The following is a 25,213-nucleotide window of genomic DNA, read 5'->3' as shown; positions in this document are numbered from 1 at the left end:
TGAATTTTTATCAAAGTTACACCAACAATAAAGTGTGGTTTTGTGCAGCTATTTCTCTTGGTATTATGGGTATTTATGAACTTTTATTTCCACCTCGTCATAATGCGTCAGTGTATCGTGTGACACTGTAATTGTTGCCACATTATGTCGCGTCACGCATGTCCCAGTTGTGCTCACGCAGTGAATGCGGAACAGAAGGTTTCAACTTCCGGGTGAGCAGTAGCCAGAGTAATTGCTCTACAAATCAGAGTTCTATTTCACGAAGGTACAGACCTTCATATTAAAATTAAATATACATATATTAACCTCTTGTAATCACAAGTTTTACGAACAGGCGTTTCACATCGATTTTCAAAATTTGTCACTGACATGTAAAATTTTCTGTATTGTGTGAAAAGTTTTCTTGGTACACTTGTAACTAACAATATTTGACAAAATACGCAAACTTGTTACTTACAAAATTTGTCAACACAATCTCATTTAGTTAATGCACCGGCAACAGTGTAGTTGCAGCATGAATTGGTTTAAGGTTCTAGTTCAATTCTATATGTACTATTTTACTCAATAGAGGAAGAATACAGTATTAGACATAACATCATTATAGAAAATTATTGGTAAAGTTTTAAATGTAACTTACCAAATATGTGAAGTGTTAGCTACAACTTTGTAAGTTACACTTATTAATTATCTAGGTTTTTTAGTAGGCCTAGTCTACAAGAAAATACTGATAAAATTCACATCATATTAAAAATTTTCAAGAGTGCTTTAGTGAAAAACTTATAATCTTAATCTTAGGACTAAGTTACGTTAACGCACACTGATCGTAGCCATAATGAAGTTTTCAACATATATAGTGTGTTTATTTTTATTACATTGCGTGGCTTAACACGGCGTATAGCACTACTTCTTATCGTTTAATAAGGCAGGTATTGTTTTACTCTCATTACTTCTAGCCGCCCGTACCAACAAATAGTAGGCTAGTTAAAAATTTGAGGGTACCAGTTACCGTGAAATTCATTCAATTTAAAATATTTTGTAAAAAAAAAAAATACGCTGTAGTACCACAAATTTCGATACGTAATCGAAAGTAAAAATACGCAACAAAAATTGGTTAAATTCTAAACAGCTACGCTAATAATCTTGCTTTCCAACTGATGGTATTTGATCAAATTAATGCGATATTTTCATGCTTAGGTTGATACAGCAGAAAAGTTACATCTTGTTTCCGTGGAGTCATTGAAATTCACAGGTACAGTTGTTTGCAAAGCAATGATTAAAGTGCTCCGCTCAATGATTCATAGGGCACACCATTGACTCACCAGTCAGAAGAGGTATTTTACACATGCACACATCAACACCCTCTCACGTGCAATGTAATGAAATTTTTTTTTGAAACAATAGTATTCGAAACGGAATCAGATACATTCTTGACAACGCACTACATTTTAGAAATGATCTGATACTGAATATTAATTTCAAAGTTAAATTTATTTCAGAAAAGAGATATTCTGCACGAATGCAAGTTAGAATATCGTATTTTAGTTGAAAAATACATTTTAATGCCTAACTTTAAGCAACTATACTTAATAAATAGTGACCTGCAAAATTCGCGCATTCATTCGGTGATAGGCTAAAATTCAAACACATATACCTCTTAGATGATTTCGCTATTGGCTTACTGTTAATCTGGACGAACATCAACCAGTTATAAACCCTCAACCAAAGAAGGATCGAATCACAGACAAACCAGCTGAGACGACTTACAAGTCGGCAGCCAATGAACTTGCGTTTTTTGCCCGGGTGTACAGGGGTGTGTGCAGTCTATCCTAAAGGCCATCGAAACCGCCGAATTTTTGCAGGTCTCTATATTAATAATACTTATAACATTAAAAACTTTTGAAGCGTGAATATTTTCCTCGTAAATTGATAAAGTAACGTAACATAACCGGTAAGAGAGGTGTGGCTGGGAGATGAGTCTCACCTTGTTGTACAGGTCTTCCAGCACCTGCTGGCTGACGATGCCGACCTCCTCCCAGCTCTCGCCGGCGTCCAGCGCCGCGGCGGCCCTGTAGTCGCCGTCAGAGCCGCTGCTCGTGAGGCTCTCCCCGCTGTCGGCTGCCCGCATCTGCGGCCCGTCAGCAGCGGCCGAGCGGTCCGGCTGTCTCGCCGACAACGGCGCCTGGGGCCTCGCCTCCTTCGGGCGGCTCCTCGCCGGGCTGATGGGCAGCGGGATGTGGCTGGACCGAGGCTTCGCCGCCACCTCCACTTTGACCTCGACCACTTCCTCCGGCTTCTCGTCGCGGCCTTCCTCCGAGGTCACGACCACCACGATCTCCTCCTCCTCCGGGTGGCCGCTCGCCGCGTCGCTGTCCGGGGTCCGCATCACCACCATCTCCCCGCCGAAGCGGACGCGACGTGGGGTCCTCCTCATCGGCAGCGACATCTCCTCGTCGTACTCCCCTCGACCGTCGTCGTCTTCATCGTCCGTGAGCACCTTCATGACGAAGTCGTTGTTGTAGATCCCTTCGTCCTCGTCGTCGTCGTCGTCGCTGCGGCGGGCGCCCGCCGACCCCGGAGCAGCGGCCCTGCCCGTCGGGTCCTCGTCCTCGTCCTCCTCCTCAAGGATGGTCATCGTGATGGCCGTCTCCTCGCTGAACTTGATCTCCGTCTCCAGGATGACCTTCCCCGACTGCAGGACGTCCTCGTCGACCACCAGCTCGCTGGAGTCGTCCGTCACGTGCTCCAGCCTGCCGCCGTGCTCCTTCACGAGCACCACCTTGGGTCCCTCGTCGTCATCGTCCGACTCGCGCTCCGAGGACGCCTCCCCGTCGCTCTCGTTCCCCGCGTCGTCGTACTCCTGGCTGACGCCTTCGTCGTCCAGCGAGTTCTGGTCGTCGTCCGGCAGCCTCTTGGTCGCGTACGTTGTCCTCTCGCTGAGGTCGCGCGACGGCGTGAGGTTCTGGTTCTGGTCGCCGCCGGCGGAGTTGTCCGACGACGAGGCCTGCGCGAGAGGCGGCGTCGTCGAGGACTCCTCGCTCCAGTATCCGTGGCCCGCGTCGACGGAGCCCTCCTGCGCCGGCCCGCCCGCCGGCAGCTGCAGGTCTATCCCGGAGTCGCCGAGGCTGGACCGCACGTCGTACACCCGGCACAGCACGTCGAAGTCCTCCTTGCACTGCGGGTGGAAGTCCTCGAGCAGGCGGTCGAAGCGCGCGTCGCCCACCAGGTCCCGGATCTTGGCGAGCGAGCGCAGCGCCTGCTCCTGGAAGGTGACCTGCACCACCTTCTCGGATAGGGCGCCCACCAGGTGGACGAGCGCCTCGCGGGAGATGGACGCGCCGGGGCGGCGGGACGCGAGCGCCTGCACGAGGGAGGGCGCGCCGAGGACGACCCCCATCGCGACGTTGCCCTGCAGGGACGAGCCGCCGGCGGGCCGCTCCAGCCCCTGGGCGACCACGGCGCGCAGCACGGCCTCGGGGTCCGCCGAGTGCACCAACTGCGCCCGCAGCGTGTCGAGCGCGGCCTTGCGCACGGCGGGCGCTGCGTGCCCAAGGTTGCGCACGAGCGCCGGCAGCACCGCGGGCGCCATCAGCTCGTCGACCGCGCCGCCTTCCAGCACGGGCACCAGGTCCGTGAGCACCCTCATGGCGTGCTGCCGCACCTGCCACTCCGGGTCGCCGAGCCGCGCGCCCAGCTCGCCGAACACGGCGCCCGCGTCGGCGTCGGCGGGGAAGCGGCGGTGCCGGAGCGCGTGCTCCCACAGCGGCGTCAGCTGCAGCGCCTTGCCCGAGCCGAACCGCGGCGAGGCGTCGCCCGCGCGCAGCGCCGTCACGCCGTCCATCGCCCCGTCGTCGGCGCTGCCGGCCGCCTGCAGCCCCCACCAGCACATGGCGGCGCTGACCTACTGCGCCGGCCGCTCGATGCCGCGGTCACGTGACCGCCGCGCCGGGGGGAGGGGCGTCGCTCGATGGGCCCGCTCCAGGCGGGAAGCCTCGCCTGCCTCGGACATCGCTTCCCATCCAGACTCTCCGGGTTCAATACCCCCCGGGAGGGCAAGCACGGGACACGGCGGACGTTTCCGTGATCTGGTGACGAGGTTTCGGACCAGTGGCGCAACAACAGGGGGGGGGGGAGCAAGGGTATTTTGCCCCCCCCCCTCTAAAACCTTGAAGTGGGGGCAAACGGGGGAAAATAAAATGCTGTGTAATCAATTTTTAGATAATAAAACTGCTTAAATAGCACCATTTTCCACCTTGAAATACAAATTTTCCCGGGGGAGGAACCCCGGACCCCCCGCTTCAACAGGGGGGATCGATGATTCTTTATAAAAAAAAGTATATTGTCCCCCCCCCCCCCCCTTTTGGAAATTTTGTTTTGGACCAAGTGAAAAGCGCGCTCTCTACAGCTGTGCTATCTAGCCCAGCGATCCCTCACAGTTCTGTTTATTTTAAAGCTCTGGAATGTTTAATCAGAGAGAACTGGGATGTTACTCCCACCCTACCCTATTAGGGCGCATATGTGGGAGGGGAAATGTGAGAACGCCGGCCGTAAGGTCGGAATAATCTGTGCTACCTAGCCTTTTGATCATTTTTAAAGCCAGTTTTTTACGTATTTTAATACTTGCAAATGCTTTTTACCATGACTATTTTATTTTACCAATTATATTCCAGGGTAGATTCACTATCACAAAGTTGTATTTGGCATACCAATACAGTTGGTAAGTCCCCTAATGTTCACGAATGTGACTAAGTACGGGTTTATGTTGCTACGCGTGGGTCCGCCATATTGACGAATTCGGCTCCGTGGTTACGCGTTTCCGTTCATTCGAATTTTATTTTTTCCATACCCGAAATTTCATTACCAAATGCCATACACGGAGAGCTCAGATGTTTTCCCAATTGTAAAAGGGTGTGTGCAGCAGTAAGCTGGCTAAGTAACATAAGGGAAAGGTGGCTAAGAGTACTCACTTTAAGGAAACACGAAAATATCTTGACATGTTTAATTCAAAACAGTAAACATAATAAGCATACAGTTACTATAATGGTTCAGTTTCACAAAAATATGTACAAATATGTTTCATAATTGCTTACAAAGACGGTACAAGTTGTTCAGTGTAAAAGTGCACTCTGCGTACTCTTGGACGACATGGAGGGCAAGAGTACGAACTTTGTCGGGCAAGAGTCCGCGAAAATCATCATCAACAATGATCGCATACATATGGTCCACTGCCTTCGTAGTCGGAACATGCCTCATGCCACCATGCACTACAGCTATTACACTGTACCCAGTCGTCATCAAAATCACATCCACAGCCTGGGCATTCATATTTCCCCCCTTGATTATCTTCTAGCACATTATCCGATCTTAGTTTTGCTGCCACAACAATTCCCTTCCTCTTCTCATCCAGTTTTCTTTTTCTTGCATTTTTCATTCTTTCCTTTTCTTCACTCTCTTGCTTTTTCAGTTCCATATTATTCTTCACTGGTGTTGACGTCTGTATTTCTGATTTTTGTGCTCGTCTTTTTCGTTTACCTGCCGAGTTGTCCTTTGGAGACGGTTGTATCTCAGATATTGGTGTGTGGAACAGCTGAGATTGATTACCTGTCGAGGTACTTGGTTGGTCATGTAAGTTTATCATAGCCTCTTTGTTAGCTTCTGAAGGCTGGCATAATGGGATATGAGAAGTGTCATCTACTTCTTCACAGCTAGCTGCATGAAAATCCGGCCTAATATCACAGTCATGTATCTCGCGGAGAGTAACCAGAGAGGGTGCGAAATCGTCAGCAGAAAATACATTTGCGTTGAAAGGGTATATACCAGTACATTCAAAGGATTTTATTGCTTTTTATACAGTGGCCGTTCTACCATAAGCACTTCGAAATAAACCTGCTACGTGTTTAAGCTGAACAGCAGATGCATGGTTCCCTGGTTCCCTGGTGTTGTCATCCATGCCTCCACATCTCTAGCATAAGCACATTTTAATGGCCCAAAGAATACTTTGTCCAATGGCTGAAGCATATGGCTGGAATGAGGAAGAATAGTTAGCAATGTAATGTTATGTTCCCTGCAAAACATAATTGTATCCAGGCTACAGTGAGAGCGGTCATTGTCGAGTATCAACAATGCCGGGTCGTCAGCTGATGCTTTCACGTGTTTCTGATAGTGATTTAGCCATTGTACAAACAGTTCTGAGTTCATAAATCCAGAATCCGATATTAGAGGAAGGGTTCCTTGAGGTGCGTCTTTGTATAGTGCATCGTGCATTCTTTTCCTTGGAAAAATTAATGCTGGAGGAACAGGAAAACCTGTAGCACTAACACAACAGACAGCTGTAACATTGTCACCTCTTTCTCCAGAGGACACTTTGCACACAGCCCGTTTACCTGTTGTTGTGTAAACTTTGGGAGCGGTGTTTGGCACCGTAGAAATGCCCGTTTCATCCATATTTGTTATGCGGTGGGGAGGAAAGTTGAAGTTTTCATAATATACCCTTAGGTTCTCAAAAAACCTGCCACAGTGCACTTCATTAAACCCATTACTCGACCAAGACTACACTGCTCAGGTACTCTCAAGGAAAGATGACGCCTTTTAACAAAGTCTACTACCCAGTCCTTGCCAGCCATTCGCTTATCTTTGTTAAAGGGATGTGCAATGTTATTTGCGTCAGCAAACTTATACACTAACACCATTAATTGTTTCCTAGTAATACCGTAAAATTTGCAGTCGAAGTCTTTGATGAGGTCTTCAATTTCCTGTTCTTGTTCATCGCTGAACACTTTGTGGAAACGCCCCAAGGATGTAGGAATTTTCCCCTATAAAAATATAAGAACATTCGGTATTATTAGCCAAATGTATAGAAGAGTAGTGTAATATTAACTTAACGTTTTATAGAATAATACTTACAGATCTCAGCCTCTTTCGCACAGTGGCTTCATTCTTGCCTAATCGAAGTCCAATATGGCGTATGCTTAATCCTTCCTCCCTCAGACTTAGGGCTATCTTAATGTCTTCAGCAGTGAAGAGCTTCCTGTTCGTGGTTCGTTTCCGTATACCCATTTCTGCACACATAAAATACATACCTTTAGTGTTTACATGTATAAAAAACGAACATAAACAGATAATTCATTTCTTTAATCCTCTTCCCTCTGTTTATATTTATATCCTATGATGAACACTGCTGGAATAATGGATCGGGTAAGAGTACGCAAACAGTGCGGGCAAGAGTACGCGCGAACTCTTAGCCGATATCACCGTGAGTACTCTTGCCCGACTTTGTAATGTTTCCTTTAAAATCCGACAGATGGCATCAGATGCTACTTTACGGGAAACATACTCGGGGGCTACTACAGGAAGACATTCATCAATTCTTACACTACTTGACAATGCACATCCACCTTACCAGCATTATTACATTCCTTATTTTATAAGATATAAATATTACAGTAAACAAGCAGAAAATATGTTCTTACCTGTACACTCTACAAATCACGCACTACACTTTCCGTCCAACTACGACTGGAACAACAGTTAAGAACACAATGGCTGGCCGACACTAGTTTTTCGCCACATGTTGCCAACTTAACTGTAACGACACTGCGTACTCTTAGACGATGCGTCCTCTTAGCCACCTTTCCCCTACATTCATTACATTTTTTTAAAAAAATAACTATCACCACAACTATCATTTAAGGCCCCAAGTGCAAGGTCGTGAGGAGACTCGTTATTTCACGAAAGGCTGCATCGACGATTTTGTAAGGATCCCGGAAAATATTAGAAAAGGTATTATCTTTGAAAGATTTGTGCAATGGGAGTGCATGACATGATGTAAGCTTTTGGACATGCATGTGCTTAGCAATGGCGTATGTCCAAAAGCTTACATCAAGTCATTAGAAAAGGTGAACGAAAATAGCTAACATCCAGAATCCATTTGATAAAAGTGCCCTTTAAGGTAGTACACAGAAAGACAAGTCACGTTCGGACCACGGACGTGCCGAACTAGCGATATCGCCGGTTTATAGATAGACAATCTAGTACTGTCGGGAATATCAAAGAAACGTTAATTTACAAAGTACACAATGGCATATAAAACAAATTCTAATAAACTGATCTTTTTTAAAAATATATATATAGTTTGAGAGTTGGTCTTATTTAAAAAAAAAATTTCAAGGAAAAGAACCCGTGATACATGAAACGTAAAACGTAACACGCTATAAACAGGAAACACTGTAGAACTGGAATGAACTCTGAGTGAACTTAATAACGGCAGCGCAGTAATGTCACCTGGCGGCCAAGGTCAAAAGCCGTAATACACTAAAAAAATTGGTTGTCTGTAAAGTCGGTTTACGGACGATAGTTTAACGTGACAACGTCATAACAAAACATTGATGAAATGATTGCATACTTTATGAATAAAATTGAATCAATTTTATTTTAATAATAAAAGAAAAATTACTTGAAATTATACTAGTAATCAGATTTTTTAAATGCAAGAATTATTAACCTTTATTGCCGAAATTGTTGTTGTAATAAGCAATGAAAACTACATTAACTTTTCACTTCACTTTATAAACAGTCGAGTGAAATAGAGATAGATGGGGCGCAAGCGTACAATGAGCGTAACGGGACACTTTCGTGCGTGCAGCCGGCGTTCATCGATTTATTAGACGTTGTCACGTCAAAAACTGTTACGCAAGCGGCTTGATTGGAGCCGGTCTACAGAATGTACGACGGATTAAAGACCTCCACTGCGTTTGTTAACAGTCTGTAAGCAACACACGGCCTCCGGAGGTCGTTTAGCTTGAGGCCACGAGATCAGTGGCGGATACAGGATATTTTATTGAAGGGGGAAGGGGGAGCAGGTAAGGGGGAGCAGCTTTTGAAAAAAAAAGGGGGGGGGGGGGGACACAAAGAAATTTGCCGTTTGGGTCCGCGGCGTAGATTTTTCGTGAAAAAGTCGGGATGAAAACATCACAAGTGTTTCTTATAAATCTGTAATTTAGTAGTTAAACAGAGTAGCCAATTGCCACTTATATTCCGGCGAATATTTTTTTTGTCTAACTTTGGGTCCTATAGTAGTGCTCTGCAAGCATTTCCAAAAGACACCCCTAATCAACGTCCTGGCTAGACCAATTTATAAGCTAACTCGCAACAATTCACTCGCATGCGCCCGCACTGGTACGATGACGTCACGGGCAAAAAAAACGTGTGTACAAACACGTACAGACATGATCCATCCGTGGTGGGCTTCAACCATTGTTGACGCGTTATTTGTTTCGTGGTTATCAGTGATTCAAATCTGAAAGTTCGACCGACCAATTCTGTAACTAACTAATAAACATTTTTTTCCCGCCAAAAAAAAATAGAAAAAGTATACATATCTTTAGCACGTGTTTTAAGAATAAACTTACATTACTACTGACATTAACACACTGATAAATGACCTACAGTGGCTTTTCTAACAGTAACATAGTGTCTTCATTGATACTTCGCAAATGTTTTTCATATCTTCGTTGTTGAGGGGGGGGGGGGGGGCACGAAATATATCTTCCTAACCCCCCCCCCCCCCCAAACCATTTCACTGTTAGAAAATACAGGAAATTTAAGGCATTTTAACGAATGAATTTCCTGAAATAAACGAAGTGTTCTGGATCTTCGTGAAAACTACGTTCGTATTCCAATTTCCTAATCCCGTGTTCCGCTGTGAACAAGTTAAACAGGCAAATGCGAGGAAGAAGTGCGTTCTTGCTGTGTTGAATTTATCAGTATTTTTTTTTCTTTTTTTTTTTTTTTGCAGTGTTGCGAGATTATTCTTTTAGGTTCGCGCTCAGTATAAGATCCGCGGATAATTATTTGTAACGGCGTTCCTTGTGGAACTGAAGGTGACAATTGTTGGGTCGTTACCAGAACGCCGAAATACCATAACGCCGAATCTCAAAATTGACCACAATGCCGACAGCTAGAAAACTGCTGTGTACCACAACGCCGAAATAACAAATGAATGAATTTTTGTGTGTTTCTTAAATGTACCTTAAGGCCGAAATAACACAATCAAACCAAACCTTACCTAACCTAACTTAACCTAACTTAACCTAGCGTAATATAACCTAACCTAACTTAACCTAGCCTATCCTAGCCTAGCCTATCCTAGCCTAGCCTAACCTAACCTAGCCTAACCTAACCTAACCTTTGTGGCAGTCCTGCAATGACATTTTTCGGCGTTAGTGTATTTCGGCGTTGTGGTAATTCGGCGTTGTGGTACACAGCAGTTTTCTGGCTGTCGGCGTTGTGATCAATTTGGCATTTCGTCGTTGTGGTCAATTCGGCGGTGTGGTACACAGCAGTTTTATAGCTGTCGGCGTTGTGGTCAATTTGGCATTCCGTCGTTGTGGTAATTCGACGTTGTGGTACACAGCAGTTTTCTACCTGTCGGCGTTGTGGTCAATTTGGCATTTCGGCGTTGTGGTGCGTCCCCAGGATTGTTGGCGGCGCGCGAGGAGTCGGTGACCCGGAGCGGGCGTGTCCGCGCGGGTAACGGACATCGCAGGCCATGGAGGGGGGGGGGGGGACAGGAGTGGACGGCCTCGGGATAGGTCCAGGTCCGCGCCGAGCAGTCCGCGGCCAGACGCCCCGCCGAGGTCACGTCTGCGGAGGAGACTCCCGACTCCCGAGGGTGACCGACCTCCAGCGCGCCTCCTGGGGACTCCGGGCTTCGCTCGCGGTGAGTTCCGAGTCCGCGCCCGAGTGACTTGCGAGTCTCACAACTCAAAAACAGTAGTCTTAAGGTAGTCCCATGCCGTTGCACAGTGGGCGTCGAGTTGTTTTGCTAATTACCGCCAACAGGAACAACAAGTGGCAGATCGGACGCATGGACCATTGGCACACCACTTTTGAAGAAATGTCGAACTTGAGACAAAGTTACGCAAGCTTTTAACGCCGTTAGAAAGCACAATACATTTACGGATTTTCCAACGAATAATTCACCTGCAATATACGAACAAATCTTCGTTATTTCAAATTACGGAATCGTCGTGGAAACCACACACAGTTTTCGACTTCCGAGTTGCGTTCTGAACAAAGATGGACAGAAGAAGAGTGTTCTTACTGTAGCCTTAACCGGCTTTTTTTATTGTTTTGTTAATATACCAAGAGTGATATTTTGGATTCGTGTTCAAAGTAAAGTTCACACAGTGTCCGTGTAATTACGAAGATAGCTGTAAATTTATGACTTTGTAATTTGTAACCAGCTTCTTTTTTTTTTTTTTTTCGTAAATTGGGGTGAACGTTTATTTAACTGTGTAGCGCACACGGTGCATAATGTTTCTAGCACTTTTCAGCAAACATTATTTCAACGTTACGTTTGGAAAGTTCCTGCAGCATTGCCTAAGCGTGTCTGGAACTTTCGCGCTGAATGGGAATTTGACAGAGGAACTCCCTGAGATTTCATTTGGCCCAGGGCCATCGAGTTGACCCAGAGTTCGATCACTGCCTGAAAAGGCAGGGGTAAAGGGGGCCCGCTTGCCTCTGTGTGAGGACCAGCAGCGGCAAGGACGACACCAGACCGCATTTCAAGGGCCCGATCGCCTCTATGCAGGGCAATGAACTGGCCTGCAGGCGTCATGCGCGCGGTGACTCGGGCAACCACGTGGCTTCAAGAAGTCGCCCTTGGTCGATTCTTTACAACTGCGGCTCTAAGGCGAATAATAACTTAAGTGAAAGGTATGTTATGTTGTATAAGCTACATTAATTAAACGTTATTAGTATTACCTGAGTAATGTATAATAAGTAATTAATGTAGCTTACCTCACCCAATCGACCTTTTTACTTTAGTTATTATTCGTATTAGTCCTGTTTTACTCTATGCAGTAGACTTTTGGCATAAAAGTTGGAACTTTTTAAACCAATAAAATATATAAATCACAATTTTACACTTGCTTTGTACATCAATTAAATTTTACATAATTTTAATTTTGTTATTTATAAACTAATTCTAGAACGGCCCGTTTGAGATATTTTTGACGGTAACGTGAACACACTTTAACGAACATTTAATTAAATTAACTCAGATATGTGAGGAATTACAGCTAAATTTAAGACATTGTAATCAATTTGCGCTCATCATCCCTAAACCACAAAATATTATTATTCGAATTGACAGCGTGTTAAAAAAAATACATATTTCAAGTCACAGTAGCGGGACCAAAAGACGAAACCATCAAGGATTCAAAAGTGTTGGGATTAGTTTAATTTATGTGTGAATATAATTACGTTTCTGAAATGTTGCTTAGTTTGGTTGAGAAAAATTTTTATTTATGACGTTAAACTAGCTGTATGATAAATTATTTTGTAACTCGTTACTAGTATAGGTCACTCAAGTTTTTTCCATAAAGAAAATAACGAATTATTGCACGTAAGACTTGTTTTTATTAGTTTTAAATGTTGTCTCATTCTTTGTTTGAGATAATGTAGTAGTTGGTTTTACGTTATCTTAAAGCACTGGGATTAACTTTGTTTTGCAGAATTGCTACTATGTAAACTAGCTTATTCGTGCGAATAAAACTGAGCTTTCGTTTTTTTTTATTGAACATTTTTATTGTGGTTGAACGGCAGTAAACTAAACCATTCGAGTGCAGTAGCTAATTCAGACACCGCAAATTCTAATCCTTCTTTCATTCCGCCAAATAAACCTCCAGCTCGCGGTCAAGTTGTCTGAGACGAGGGGCAACGAACCAACGCTCAGACAGAAATACTACCCGCCCCCCTCCCCATCACAACGCATCATCCTCTCTCTCTCTCTCTCTCTCTCGCCCGTGGCTGCAGGTTGCTTAAGCCGTAGGACGGCGTCCAAGGTCACTTCCGCGGGGCGCGTGCGTTTTCCCGCCGGCCGCAACGAAGGAGGTCTTTACCGAGATCCCGACACGCTGCTAAAAGAAAAAAAAATTGGTTGTCTGTAAAGTCGGTTTACGGACGATAGTTTAACGTGAAAACGTCATAACAAAACATTGGTGAAATTATTGCATACTTTTATGAATAAAATTGAATCATTTTTATTGAATTATCATTATTTTGTATGGATACAAAGAAGGAGTGAAATGAAATCTACAATTTAATTCATAAATTTACTTTTAATTGCACTCATTAATTCAAATATGTATACTTATTACTTTAACGAACAGACTATTTTAACTATAACTTTTATACGTGTTTGCTATTTAACTTCTTCCAATCTGTGTTATTCTGTTAAGGATACGACGATGGTAGGAAAAGTAGGAAACGAATGGGAGTGTTTCAAGTGTAATGTGCCTCGAAAAAGTCAAATCGATGGTTGTTCCAATCGAGTGGAAGAGAGATAGATGCGGCGCAAGCGTTCAATGAGCGTAACGGGACACAGCGTAACGGGACACTTTTTCGTGCGTGCAGCCGGCGTTCATCGTTTTATCAGACTTTGTCACATCAAATATAAAAAATAAATGTGAGCGAGTCTTTATGTAGTCGCCAGTGATGTGTAAACATCTAACGACAAATTTATGTGGTCTCGTGTCGTTCATGCTGCAAATAAACTTACGATGCGAAACTCGGACACGAAGTTGGTCGTAGAATTCTTTAAAATGAATGCAGAGCGTCATAAATATATTGATAAATAAAATATACGCTTTTCAAGAAACAACATTTTCTGGAAGCAAATCACACACGTATCTACTTACTGCGCGCGCATTTACAATTTGCTCCCTAGATCATAAACTTTGCTTGCCACCATCACGCGCAGATAGCAGCACGAAACAACAGGGTATTTTAAACTATCAGAAACAGCTCCGATAAAAGGAGAATAATTTTTTTAATCATTGTAATGCCAGTTTTCTTGAGTATTTAAAAACGAGAAAATATTTTTTATGAATTTTTTAGTTTACCAAATATATTCCAGGGTAGTTTCACTATCATAAAGTTTCATTTGGCACACCAAAACGTGTTTTATGTCCCCTAATATTTACGAAAGTGACTTTACACGGGTTTGGTGTCGCTGAAATCACACAATGAAGATGCTGAAACTGTTTCTTGCCACTGGCCGGTATTCCTGGTCCGTATCGTTGCGCGCTGGTGTATCTGACGTCACTGACCGTCGACTTGACGTAAAACGTTGGGTTTCATTCACCGTGTTATATTTTCTTTTCATTTTTTTTTTTCCCGTCATCACTATCAGTTAAGGACAATTTCTGTAAATTTAACGCCAAGACAGGATGACAAAACGCAAGAAAAGCATGACTTTAAACTGACATAAATTTTTGTTAACTAATATCAATGACGAGAAAAAAAATTGTGTTTGAAACCCAGCCTTAAGCTTAAATAAATTAAAAGAAAATAAATAATTGTATGTTAAGTTTTGATAGGAACTGCAAAATGTCGACCGCTTAGGGTGGTTTCCTGATTAAGGTGGCTCGATGCTATCAGGTTGATGGTGTGACGATGACCGCGCCCTCCCCCCTCCTTGTTGGCGAGCGGTCATTGAGGGTGTGGGGGGGGGGGGGGAGGTGGGCGTATCGAGCCGCACCTGGGGTCGATGACCCCTGGCACAAGTGGTTCCCTGCGCGGTGTCAACAAAGCTGATCGATGTGCCTCGACGGCGTAACACACGACCGCCCAGGGGCTCCCGATGAGCAGGGCCGACAGTCGCTTTCTTGAAACGATTCATACGCCATTGCAGTTTTGCACTTGTTTGTCGTGGAAAAATTCCTTCTATTTTTTTTTTGTGTGTGTCCGTGATGTCGACGTCATGTTGACCCAATAATTCAGTCTTGTTTTCTGTGAATTTTTTATCTTCATATATGTGTGTGTGTGTGTGTGTTTGTGTGTGTGTGGAATAATATTTAAAGCTAATATTTTGGGGTTTTATAATTTCACCAATTTTTCTGTGAAAATTTAATATTTTGTCATCACATGCTTTTTTTTTATCTATACTAATATTATAAAGCTGAAGAGTTTGTTTGTTTGTTTGTTTGTTTGAACGCGCTAATCTCAGGAACCCCTGGTCCGATCTGAAAAATTATTTCGAGGAAGGCTATAGGCTATATTATATTAACAAAAACATTAGGGATCCTTACTAAAAGTCCAATTTAGAATCAAATGCGTTGGAGGGGGTTAGATACAACACGCAGTACACGTACGAAGTGTGTGTTGACAATGCCGCAGGCGCTAGAAGTTTATTAAGCGAAATACCACTCACTGACTCACTCATCACGTGATCTCTAAAACTATACACCCGATTGACTTGAAATTTAGCATAGTTACTCATTTTGTGATGTAGACGCTCACTAAGAATGGATTCTGCGGAAATCCGATCCCAAGGGGAGTTTCGGGGGCGTAATATATCAAAATTTCCAGTTTTTGGTAGGAAATCACCATGGCAACGGCTGTTGCTTTGTTGATGCTTCATTCGTCTCTATGGTAACGACTATATCATTGTTAGTGCAGTCCTCATCACCGTTGAAATTTTGCGGGTACTTTAAATATCAAATTTGCTCTTTTTTTCCAAGTATATATATATTTTACAGACTTTAAACTTCACAGTAATGTTCCTTATGTTACGCAGGGTGACATTTTCCGAAAATTAGATCCCATGGGTGTTTAAAACCAGGCAACAGTGGGTACTTTCTCTGCATGAGAACAGGATTTTGCATTGTTCATGCTTTCTGCGTCTCCATGGCAACGGGCATCGCGCGGCAGTGGCGTACCCACAAGGAGGGGCATGTATAATGAGCGGCGCAAGAGTGATCTGCCTGTAGACTGCCGTAGCGAAGTACGGGTACATCAGTTGTACGTTGCGTGCACGAGTCGGGAAACCATCGGTGCTATTTATTTTCTCGCCGGTACATTATACAGAATTGTAATAAATTTTCACTGAATTTTTTTTTATTTACCATTACTGTAAATGGGAGATGTGGCTTAATTTTTTTCCATTATAGCCGTGCGAAGCCGGCTCGGGCAGTTAGCAAATGATAAAAGTATTTTGCCATAATAGTGCATGTACACTTTTATTGAACTATAACAGAAGTGAGTCGGTCTGTTTGTTTGTTCGAGTATCATGCAAAAAACTACTGGACCAATTTTTATTATTTTTTTTTATTTTCAATGCTTATAATTAGACTTAAAAACTGGTGTATATTTTATCTCGCTACTATTAAAAGAGTCGGAGATATAATAATGAAACCACATGTTTTCACAACCAAGTGCGATACAAAGAGTGGGTATGTGTAATTTCTCTATGTCCGCCACACTGTCATATAGTAAGGTCTGGCAACTTTCTATCCTTCTTGGCGATACCTGACCGCTATGTGAAGCTCGCTAACGGCGCTAATAACATTTACGTTTTGAATTTCTTCACTAGATAGCGTTGCCTTTAATTTGAAAAAAAACTATCGTTTGGTGCGTCCGTCACGTCTGGCCACCAGGGGTTACTTGCCTTCCACAAACTGGAGTTGAGGGTTCCAGAATGTTCCAGGTGGTTCTAGACTTTCAAAAGGATTTCCTGTTCCGGAATGTTCTAGAAACCGGAAACTTGAGTTCAGAATCTTCTGTAACATTCTCGAATTTGCCATTATCCTTTTGTGGTGAGAATACACTCCAGCTCAGAAGGGTGCATATAGACGATAGCGAAACGCATGTGTCAGTATACTTTAGTAAATACGTTTGGAATTAAACTCATACATTACTTACAATGGTAAAATATTAGCAATACCCCTGAGATTGCCCGAACAAAGCCCCGGGTTATTAGCTAGGAAATATATCAAATTACTCAAACTTGTGGCATATTAATTTTATTTCATATATAAAAACAAATAAAAAACTACATTATTGGTACTACTAAACTTACATAATATTTTTTGGCAATAAAAAAAACATATTTGATTCAATGCATGGTTTTAACTTCATCTTATATCTCTCTGTAGGATTGTATATCATATTTTGACTGCTTTTATTTACTTAAAGAACACTTAAGTTTTTTACCAATACTTTTTTATTTATTTCTTTTATTACTTCTTCCGTCTAGTTGGGGGGAAATTATATACACTAAAAATAAATAATTTTTAACACCTGCCATTTTTATTTATTTTACAAGTAAAATTCTTACCTAAGTATTTATGAATTTAATTTTTTTTTTGACAATATTAGATTATTGAGGTAAACTTCGTTGCATTTCGTGTTCCGTTTTTGCACTCCGGTGTTATTAATCTTTTATCGCTATTCGCAATATCATCTTGCTTTTACCAATAATAATTTATGATGAATAGTGAAGCTCATTTCTCAGCTCGGTAGCCCCAGATGCCGTCGTGGTGTTTTGAAGCCGCGACACACCTGGTGCTGACATGGCAGGGTGATCCTGCAACGGTTTGCAGTTGCCTTCTGAAGTACGGAAGTGAGGGGACAGCACAACGCCCAGCTTGATAATATATCTGTACCCCAGAGAGCAAGTTTTCGATTTGTTTCAACTTTATTTATTTTGAGGTTTTTTGCTAGTAGGTAATAAGAAATTGTTATAAAACCTTAACACATTATTCTTAAACTTCTTTTATTGGAAGAAAATATTATGTTCAAGGTTTAAAGTTTTTATTATAAAAAGATTTTGTGTGTGAATTAGTGCGGTAAGTGAAAATTACATTTCGAACATAATGGTACGTAGTACCATACATTGCACATGGTTTCATCAACTATATCTCATCATTAGAGACCGGCAAAATTCGCGGATTCATTCGGTGATAGGCTAGAATTCAAACACATATACTTCTTAGATAATTAAGCTATTGGCTTACTGTTCATCTGGACGAATCTCAACCAGTTATAAACCCTCAACCAAAGAAGGATCGAATCACAGACAAACCAGCTGAGACGACTTACAAGTCGGCAGCCAATGAACTTGCGTTATTTGCCCGAGTGTACAGGGGTGTGTGCAGTCCATCCTGAAGGCCATCGAAACCGCGAATTTTGCAGGTCTCTACTCATCATGAATGGCCATGGTGTTATTTACCGACGATGTACCGATAAATTATTTTCGCTTGTTCAACACCGAGGCCAACGCATGACGCTAACTACGGGGGGGGAAATGCATTTTCTCCGTGGACTGACCTGCGTATTCTCGAATGGCGTGCGAGGTAAAATCACGCCGGTATTGAATGGAAGGAGCAAGAGCCTTGTCCGTTGCAGTTCTACTGAATAACTCAGGAAGTAGTGTCTGGCATGTGCGGGTGGAGCCGACGGTCAACAACAAACATCAGTCAATATCACTGGCGCTACATCACTTCCGGCGCGTGATACCTACAAGCATTGAATATATATAACTAGAGACCTGCAAAATTCGCGGATTCATTTCGTGATATGCTACAATTCAAATAATTATACCTTAGCGCTGCTTCTGCAATTGGTTCACTGTTAATCTGTAGTAATGAGGGCCAATTAAAGACCCTCGCCCATAGAAGTGTCGAATCACAGGCTGCCCAGTCGAGACGACTCACAAGTCAGCAGCTAATGAACAGGTGGCATTTTCCCGAGTGTGTAGAGTGTAGTAGAGTCTATCCTGGAGGTAATTGAATCCGCGAATTTTTCTGGTTTCTATATATAACGTACATTATATATATTCAATGCTACAAGTCACTTGCTGGTGAGATCCGAACGTGTGGCTGGTATGGCATGCTCCCATTAACGGGGGGAGTTTCCTAAATTATTCCGCCCTTTAATTTTTTTTGCTCGTGATTTTTAATCTTATTAATATTATAATTATGTTTGATGTTTTTAAGATAGGTTTTATCGATATAAAAAAAGGTTTGTGATGATTTACTTAAAGGGCAATTTATAATTTAATATTGATATTAACTAAGAACTACTTATAAATAGTTTGGGTTACAGTTTAACTCTTCATGTTTAGAAAATTATTTACAGAAGAATAGAAATTTGGTTTTACCAAAATCCTGGATTTTTAAGCGTTTTGGATAAACATAATATTTATAAATTCATACTAATATTAAAATGAACATTTGCTCATAAAGTCATCAAAACCATTCAATAAACCCTTTAATTGAATCCATAAACTTTTTTTTACAAAGGATCAACGATAATTATACAATAAGAATTTATTTTAAATTATTAGCAGAAACATTTAATCCTAAAAGCTAAATAATTCATATACCACCTTAATTTGGACAATATAAAAAAACTCTAAGCAGAAATTATTGACCGTTAACTCATAATTTTTATTTAAACATTGCTTTTAATTTAAGCTTCCCAGGGCACAGAGACTTATCCGAGCGCTGTGTATCATTTTTTGACCATTAAAACGTTTTATTTATAGTAAAAATAATTTTAATAAGGCTACTTACTAATTTTAATAAAAATATAACCAAAAATAAAAATATAAAGTTGGAGCATCGACTCTGAACCGGCACACAGTCTTCTCGCCGTGCGAAGGCCAACTGTTGAGATCTCAGAGGTAACCATTATATTTGATATTAGATGGTGGAGAAATGAAGATATAGGTGTGTTGCGAGTCCGTTGAGTGCTTTCAAGAATCCATATCGATCGTTTCATGCCTAAAATGTGTCCTAAAAACACAAGTTTTGGTCATTTTCACTCTTCTGAAAATACAGTTTGAAAACGAATAAATAATAATTTAAAAAACTAAAAAACACGCTTTTATAGAAAATCCAACTAAAAAGTTGAAAATAAATTTTAATAAATTTGAATTAAAAATAGTGTAAAATTAAAAATAATGTATTTTATTGTATAAAAGCGTGGGGTGCATGGTGTCAATAGTTATAACTATTTTATTGACAGATATGAGTAGAAGGATTATCATTTTGATAATATCTTAAAATCACCCCACGCTTTTTGTTAATAAAATATATTTTTTTATTTTACACTATTTTTAATTCAAATTTATTAAAATTTACTATCTATTTTTTAGTTGGATTTTCTATAAAAGCGTGTTTTTTAGTTTCTTTAAACTATTATTTATTTTCTACTTTTTAGTTTGGTTTATTTATAAAAGCGAGTTTTTTTTATTTTTTTAAACTGTTATTTGTTTAATCTACTATTAATTCCATAATAACTATAAGTAACTGTAATTATCGAAGACCCGCGCCTTAATCCGCTCGGCCAACAAACCAAATGTCGAGGATATATTGCAATAATACTAATACCCCGAGTGCTCGAGCTGGAAAGTAGGTTGACGGTACGCATGCGCCGACTGCACGGTTGTCTCACTTGCTCTCACACAGAGGCTGGGTGAGGGAATTATTTAATCCTGTCGATCCTAATCAGGATAATGAGATAAACATATAAAATTAATATATTGTCACCGGTCCTCGATAAGTGTACGAAGTTTAGATTAAATCTGTCCGTTTAAAGTGGGTCAAAATCGAGTGCAAATGAGTCGGTTACAAACATACAAACAAACATACAGGTGAAGCTAATATAAAGCGTGTAAAAAAAACCTGGAAATAGAACTTATCATTAGAGACCTGAAAAATTCGCGGGTTCATTTCGTGTTACGCTAAAATTCAAATAATTATACCTTAGTGCTGCTTGTGCCATTGGTTCAATGAGGGCCAATTAGAGACCCTTACTCGTAGAAGTGTCGAATCACAGGCCACCCAGTCGAAACGACTCAAAAGTCAACAGCCAATGAACAGTTTGCATTTGCCCGAGTGTGTAGAGGATATTGGAGTCTATCCTGGAGGTCATTGAACCCGCGAATTTTTCCGATCTCTACTTATCATCCGCTCTCAGTGCGTTCTTAAATGCGTTTTTCAAATAGCGGGTGTTTTTTTTTTTTTTTTTTCCCCGAAGCTTTGCACACCGTATGTGTACCCAGGTAGGCGGGGGGCCTTTATAACTGTTTCACGGCAAATACGATGGTCTCTGGAACACCGAGGTATAATCTATATGAAGTTTCTCGGTGGGCGGGGTGGCGGAGGGAGGGCTGTTCAAACAGCGGCTAAGCGACCGCGCGTGCGACCGTCCACGACGGGCGTCACGCGTCAGGGCCGATGACCGGAAGCGGCTTTGCGGCGGCACTTCCGCGTGTCTGTCCACGCGACCAATCAGAGGCGCCGTAGTGCCTGCCGGCCAACACACCGCGTGTCGTAGCCCGCCCGCTCCCCGCACGCACGGTCTAATGCTTCTGTGCGTTCTAAATATACTTATACTTATATATATATATATATGTATATACAGTATTAGAGGCTTTTAAACTGTAATACACGTTGTTATATAAATTTAAAATAAAAATATAATTGTCTTACTGAAACAAGTCCAAAACAATCAAAGAATTCATACGTCAAACTTAAGGTTAAAAACTATGGTATTAATACAAAATATTTCAAAATATTTCAAACAACTTGCCAAAATTATTGTTTTTTTGCTCCAATCAGAAAAGGGTAAATTTTATATTAATTTTCATGAAATAATGATCAATAAAGGGCTTGTATGTATATATATTTATAATTATATATATAAAACACATATTTGGAAATCAGATGCCATATTTTATTATGGCTTAAAGTAAGTTATAGTTGAATTTTAAAAAAATGCGGAATATCAATTTTTATCACTAATTTCATGACATCGCTTATTTGTAGGGCCATCTACATTTTGCGAAAGAAAGAAAATTCCGAAAGCTCGTTAAATTGCAATAAAGTAGGTCCACACCAGCGTTTTCTTCCGTGTGATAGGTTACCATTCTGCAAGAGAAGTCGTTCGTTGCCTTGTTTGAACGGGCCATTCAGGTTGCGTTTGCTTCCGCGCTGAATGACTGTGATTGGTGTGTTAACAGTAGAAATTTGCCTGAAATAAACTCACCCAATCACGAAACACAGAAGATGCTACAATGTTTTAACTCTCAGCTTAGACTCGTAATAATATTAAAAATTAATTTAATCCCCCTTCTAATTTGTTCTGTAAATCAAAATTTTAGGCAAATTAATATAAAAATTCCACTTTTCTTATTGGAGCAAAAATTAAAAATGTTGTAAAGTGTTTAAAAAAAGAAATATTTTGCATTAATACTATAGTTTTTAATCTTCAGTTTAAGTATGAATTTTTTAATTCTTTTGGACGTGTTTAAGTAAGAAGATTATATTTTTATTTTAAAATTATATAACAAAGTGTAATACCATTTAAAAGCCACGAATACTGTGATCATAATTATATGAAATGAAGATGCCTGTATTGTGTTTTCAAATGGAAGGCGAATGAAATTCAATATACCGTTAAACATATGACGCTAGCATTAAAAAAAGAATGTGATTTTTAAATCCTCACAGTAGTTTTAACGAGGTATCGCAACATACCGACAAATAGACTAACATTCTGAATTTACCGATTCTAATTCTAAATATCTTAAACTATTTAGTTGTAAGGTGCCTAGGGCACCCTTTGAAAAATAATTAATATAACAAAAAATTTAATTTAATATACCCAAATTTTCATTCGCACAATATTAAAAAATGCATTTTTAATGAATATTTTGGGCATATTAAATTATATATATATATAAGATGATGAAAAAAAATATCTGACAAAAAATTGTTCCTAATGAAGAACCTCTTGAAAAACTACATTTCGTGTTAATTGTCTCTGGTCATTCAGTAATCTTCCTTGCTGTGAATCCGATTCAATATACACCAGGTTAGCAAAGAACAATGGAAATGTTACACTGTAATAGCGTAAAAGCATAGTTCATACGGCGTTACAGAGTCAGCCAGTGAGTCAGTGGTGAGCGTATTTATATTATGTATTATTAAAATTTAAACCTAAGTAAAAACGTTATTTTTTGGTTTAGTTATATTACTAAACAGGTCTCTGAAGTAAACTCTCGCAGTTGGGCACTAATCCTCTAAGAACAAGTAACCCTTGTTTCGTGTGATTAACTGTGTCTTATTGTCACGGTGGCTGTCACAGGCGGGGGGGTAAGCCATCCTGGAACTCCCGCGAGCGAACCTTCTGGAAGAAAGCGTGTTCTCGCCAGCGCGATAATCAATCTTCTCAAGGTCGTGTTGAAGGCGTGCAGTATCGACCGGCCACAGCGCGTGTCAAGGTGTGACAATTTTCAAGAAGTTGTTTGCCTTGGGATGAAAGTGACTTAAGGACCTCACAAGCAAAAGGAATGACGAGCCTGCTTTGCGCAGGAATACTTTCACTAATTGGACAACATTGCGGAAATCAACTTAAGTTACTAATTTTTTTTATAAAGCTTGGAACTGAAACCTTTTCGTGTCTTTATGTTTGGTCACTGGTCGAAATACTTAAAAAAAATAATAATGATAATCTTCCCGACAAAACCTACAGGCGTAGATAGATTTCGAAGTACCTATTTTTATTTTGAAACGTCTGGAACTACATATTTCCAAATGATTTCTTAAAGATTCACTCGTATTTCAAGCAGTGAAAACATTTCGAATGTTTTTAATTCAATGCATTCAGCGATGAACAACTTAGAACTAATTTCTTCAAAGACTTCCACTTTTACGTCGTCGTATTAAAGTTTGTTTTGGAATAAAGTTAAAGATAATATTTAGAAGTTTTAAAAATAGGTTAAGAACAATTTAATAGTAAACGTTTTAAATAAGTTGTTTTAAAGCCCTGTTTTTCAACTTCCAGCCGTAATAATTCATCTCATAAAATTATTTTCGACCTAGAGTATTAAATAATGTTTAGAAATTTTACAATAAATTATAACTCATTTGATAGTATGCCTACTAAAAGATTTATGATTTTTTGTCATTCAATTCTTGTTATGGTATGGTTGGTTTTAAATAGGTTTACTTTAGACAAAAGTTTTCTATAATATTTACTTTTAAAATAGATAAGAACAGATTCGATAGTGTACATGGTAAGAAATTTATTATTGTTTTTGTGTACAACTACTGTATTTTTTTTCAATCCCTTGTCGTAATGGTTTGTCTTATCAAAATTGTTTTCAAACAAAAGTTTTAGATAATATTTAAATGTTCCACAATAAATAATAATGGATTCGATAGTACACATTGTACGGAAATTACAGTTTTTTTTTTTGTTTTCAGCCTTTTTTTCCAACCTCTTGAAGTCATAATTCGTTTTATCAAAAACTGTTTCAGACAAAAGTTTTAGATGAGTAATATTTATAACATTTACAGCTTAAACGGATTCGATGGTGTTATTACTAAACGAGTTATGAATATGTTTGTCCTCCAACCCCTGTTTATACATTCCTTGCAGTTATGGTTGTTCGTATTAAAATTTAATTTAAACAAACGTTTTTGGTATATCTCTACTATACGGATATAAAAAAATTATACGAATGCTATAGTTGTCATATTAAATAGTTAAAGCCATTTTTATGTTTTTCATAAAACCTTCACCATTTATGTATAACTCTTTGGTAGGTGTTTACCCATAAACAAACTGGAACGAAATTTACCATTAATATATTTTATGTATTAGTTTGAAAGTTATTTGTGAAAAATTATGCCAGGTATCGTGACCGTATAAGTGATACACACACATATAAACTATGGATTTGATGGTGGTTTTGAGGTCTATGGACCATGAAACGAAAAACCATTTATGATAATTAACGGGAGTTGCATCATGATAAGGCTGCAATAGGAAACTTTCTTCAAAATCTACCTAATACGCATGATAATTCTGACGGTAAAAATGGGGTGCTAACCTCAAACACAGATATACCTTATCCGTCACCGGAAGTTATAGGTCTGTATTTTCACATGGAAGTGTGACGGATTTTCCGGCTGTCTGTAAGTGGGTTTAAGATAGTCATTTTCGACTAGTCCACTATTGTATTCGGGGTGCAGTCGTAATTTTGTTTTTGAACACGTATTATATAAACACACCCGACATGTGTTTCTAAGTTAAGGGAGTTTTAATTTTTTGTTTACATGAATGTTGTGAAATCTCCAATTTTAGATTATTCGAGTTGTGATGCTTTAAGTATAGGTAATGATTCAAATTTTGTGTTTTTAAGTTCTGATGACTCTAACATAGAATAGTTCTACGTTGCATCTTTCTAAGCTATAAGTAGATCACTGTGCGTTCACACGTAAGAAACGTGGTGGATGTTGTTGCCAACTGTCAGTGTATTCAAGAGACCTAAAGCCTGGTGCATTGGAACTATACCTGCAAAGTCCACCTTAGAAGTTTTCCGTCTATAAAGTTATTTTGATAAATTTAGAGATGTTAT

The 25,213-nt window shown here is 40.4% G+C and overlaps 1 protein-coding gene across 1 annotated transcript in view; it reads left to right on the top strand.

The window, feature by feature from the left end:
* Positions 1-3,884: 3,884 nt before the first annotated feature.
* LOC134541840 (carbohydrate sulfotransferase 13-like) overlaps positions 3,885-25,213 on the top strand; it is a 37,527-nt gene continuing 16,198 nt past the window's right edge. Inside the window, exons 1-2 of the mRNA XM_063385536.1 lie at positions 3,885-3,930; positions 10,471-10,524. Coding sequence (XP_063241606.1) covers positions 3,885-3,930; positions 10,471-10,524 — 100 coding nt within the window. The remainder of the gene's footprint in view (positions 3,931-10,470; positions 10,525-25,213) is intronic.

The sequence above is a fragment of the Bacillus rossius genome (genome assembly GCF_032445375.1).
Source record: "Bacillus rossius redtenbacheri isolate Brsri chromosome 4 unlocalized genomic scaffold, Brsri_v3 Brsri_v3_scf4_2, whole genome shotgun sequence".
NCBI classification, from domain to species: domain Eukaryota; kingdom Metazoa; phylum Arthropoda; class Insecta; order Phasmatodea; family Bacillidae; genus Bacillus; species Bacillus rossius.
The sequence above is the reverse complement of the archived record's forward strand: the minus strand, read 5'-3'. Positions and strand labels throughout refer to the sequence as shown.